Source organism: Etheostoma cragini, chromosome 1 (genome assembly GCF_013103735.1).
Source record: "Etheostoma cragini isolate CJK2018 chromosome 1, CSU_Ecrag_1.0, whole genome shotgun sequence".
Lineage (NCBI taxonomy): Eukaryota > Metazoa > Chordata > Actinopteri > Perciformes > Percidae > Etheostoma > Etheostoma cragini.
The window spans coordinates 1,066,219-1,068,871 of record NC_048407.1 but is presented as its reverse complement, the minus strand read 5'-3'; the positions used below and the strand labels follow the sequence as shown (position 1 = coordinate 1,068,871).

The following is a 2,653-nucleotide window of genomic DNA, read 5'->3' as shown; positions in this document are numbered from 1 at the left end:
CCCCCCCCCCCCCCCTTACTGGAGGAGTCAACAATTACCTGTAAAAAATCATCCATTTACCCTTCGGTATGTGATGAAGACAATCGCACTCCACATTCTCATGTTGTGTCAAGTTTCACTTATGCTTTTATTATGAGAAGGACCAGCACAGACTCCCATCACCATAGTAACTCGCTGGGCCGCCTGTTCCATGTTCCCAAAGCCTTTCTATATTGACAGCACTCTGAGCTCTTTAAAGCCTATTGCCCTCTCCGTCAACCTCCAACCTTTGCTTATCTTTTTGGCTAGCAGCCGACGTGACCTGCCCCGGCTTTCATGTCATGTCACCAGAAAGGCTTCCTAAAACAAATCCCATGTTGGTAATGCAGCGTTACTTGGATTAATAATTGGAACTCTTTTGGAAATTGTAATCCCTTACACTACTCGTTACTGGGGAAAGTAATAGGCTACTGTTACAGAAATATAATTCTTCTTCTTTTGGGGTCAAACTATTTTAAATGTAAATAATACATGTGGTGTCTGAATTTTATATCTATGTTCAAATATGTCAATATGACAGCATTTATGACCAGCTGATCCTTAACATTAGAACAGTAGTGTATGCTACAGGACCCATGGGCCATTCAGGATGTGGATGGCCTGCACATGGCTCTCCCCTCTTCTTCTTGTTTTACTGCTGTCAAGCAGCTTTCAGGCATTGGGGAATAAAAAACTAACCCCTCAGAAATGCTCCGTACAGTACATTTTGCATGTGAGGTTGTAAAGAATTGCTTTTTCAGCGCTTTTTGTATTTTACTGGGCAGTAAGGGTCATGTGGACTCATCTTTATGAATGTGCATTTCATTTGACTGTTGGAACTTTGACACAGTATGAATGGAGGTCAGAGGCAATAACCTGTAATTCATTGACACGTTGTATTTGATGTTATTTATGAAGCATGAAAGCCTGGAATTCAAGTTTCAAGTTATGTTTTGTCATAAGTTAATTATAATAACACTAAAAACAAGTTAAAAAGAAGCATGTGTACATTTGTGATATTGGAGTCAAGTATCTGGACCGCACTTGTAAGGCCTTGAGACTACATGTATTACAGTTATAATATGTATATAACACGTCCTAAAACATTGTGACTGCCTACCCCAGCTCTTATGATTACTGATAACTCTGTTGTGATGTATTATGAAGTTTCAAACACATACATGTAATAATCGTGGAGTTGTTACACATGTTATATAGAAGAATGACTCCAGCCTCCTAGATGCTGTTAAAAAATATCTGGTGAATTATTCTTCAAGCAATGTAATTTCTTGACCAAGCCCTGTATTTTGCTTCCCTCAGTACAGGGCAACATGATGAAAGGCTTTACTTTGGAGAAGACGGATACTCGAGGAGTCTCTTTTGTAAGTATAGAACAAACAGCAGCTTCCACCAGAACAATCCACCTCTTCACATGTGGCCTTCACTGCCCGAGACCTTTTTCCTCTCCTATTGTTTCTCCTACATCCTGTGTTTTTATTCACTTTTTGAGACTCTTTAGCTGGAATATTGACCAAAGGCAACCTCTCTTTCTAGCTACTATTCTGTTTTTACTTGTTTCAACTCAGCCTTTTCTAAGTCTGATTCTTTCACTCTGTCTCTTTGTGTTTATGACTCTTAAGAATGAAGACAGTTTCCGACGGAGAACTGGATCTGAGGCCTCCGGTCCAGAACATACTGACTTGGACAACAGCAAAATAGCCTCCCCTACCCTATTTGGAAAATATGACCAGAGCCTTCAGACCCTCAAACCCTTCCGCTGGTCCTCATCCCAGTCAGTGTCATTGTTGAAATGATTTGACAGTTTTTATGCACTTACACAATATATATTATGTTAAATCATTTTAAGGTAACCTGTCTGATTGGCTGATTCTACATATTTTTACCTGTTGCATTTTGGGTGATGTTTTCATGTATAGGTCCCACCCAATGGACAATGCAGGTTTCCTGTCCTTTACGACCTTTGCCTGGATGACCCCCATGATGTGGGCCTTGTTCAGGAATAAGCTGGACATGAGCGCTCTCAACCTGTCTGCTTTGGATGTAGCCGAAGTCAGCAGAGAAAGGTCGGACATTCTTCACTACATTTCATGCAATTACAGTACCGGTCATATATAGACATAAGACCTGGCCTAGTTCCTAGGAAATGATCAGCAACGGGGAACCTGTGTTGAGTGTTGAGTGGCACTGTTAATTAACAAGGCTGATTGTGTGTGTTGTGCACAGGCTCCACAGACTCTGGGAGGAAGAAGTGGCCACGGTGGGCCTGGACAAGGCCTCTGTGTTCCGAGTGGTCCTTCGCTTTCAAAAAACAAGGCTGATTCTGTCAATCATTGTTGCTGTCCTTGCCATGATGGCAGCGTTTCTGGGCCCGGTAATTTTCTTTGAATTTCAATATTAATAGTAGCAGTGCTTCCTCTGTTGGCCGGACCCAGTGGACTTTAAGGAAGTTTGTCATAATATCACATTCATTGTAAATATGTCGGAATAAGTGTTTAGATCTTTTTTACCATTAAAGTTTTTTACTGGTGGTCCCCTTATACTGTATCTGAAGTCTCTTTTAAATAGACCTTAGTGGTCCCTAATACTGTATCTGAAGTCTCTTTTAAATAGACCT

The 2,653-nt window shown here is 40.9% G+C and overlaps 2 protein-coding genes across 4 annotated transcripts in view; both read left to right on the top strand.

The window, feature by feature from the left end:
* The window catches only part of abcc12 (ATP-binding cassette, sub-family C (CFTR/MRP), member 12), a 21,694-nt gene that overhangs the window by 1,292 nt on the left and 17,749 nt on the right, over nucleotides 1-2,653 (top strand). For 2 of the 3 annotated variants that reach the window (XM_034871189.1, XM_034871181.1), the window contains exons 2-5: nucleotides 1,344-1,400; nucleotides 1,659-1,810; nucleotides 1,956-2,102; nucleotides 2,263-2,410. In XM_034871189.1, coding sequence (XP_034727080.1) covers nucleotides 1,350-1,400; nucleotides 1,659-1,810; nucleotides 1,956-2,102; nucleotides 2,263-2,410 — 498 coding nt within the window. In that variant the 5' untranslated portion in view covers nucleotides 1,344-1,349. Of the gene's footprint in view, nucleotides 1-1,338; nucleotides 1,401-1,658; nucleotides 1,811-1,955; nucleotides 2,103-2,262; nucleotides 2,411-2,653 lie in introns of all 3 variants that reach the window. The other variant, XM_034871198.1, reaches the window with a different exon arrangement.
* cep89 (centrosomal protein 89) overlaps nucleotides 1-2,653 on the top strand; it is a 63,334-nt gene that overhangs the window by 50,086 nt on the left and 10,595 nt on the right. The gene's annotated exons all lie outside the window — the stretch shown is intronic.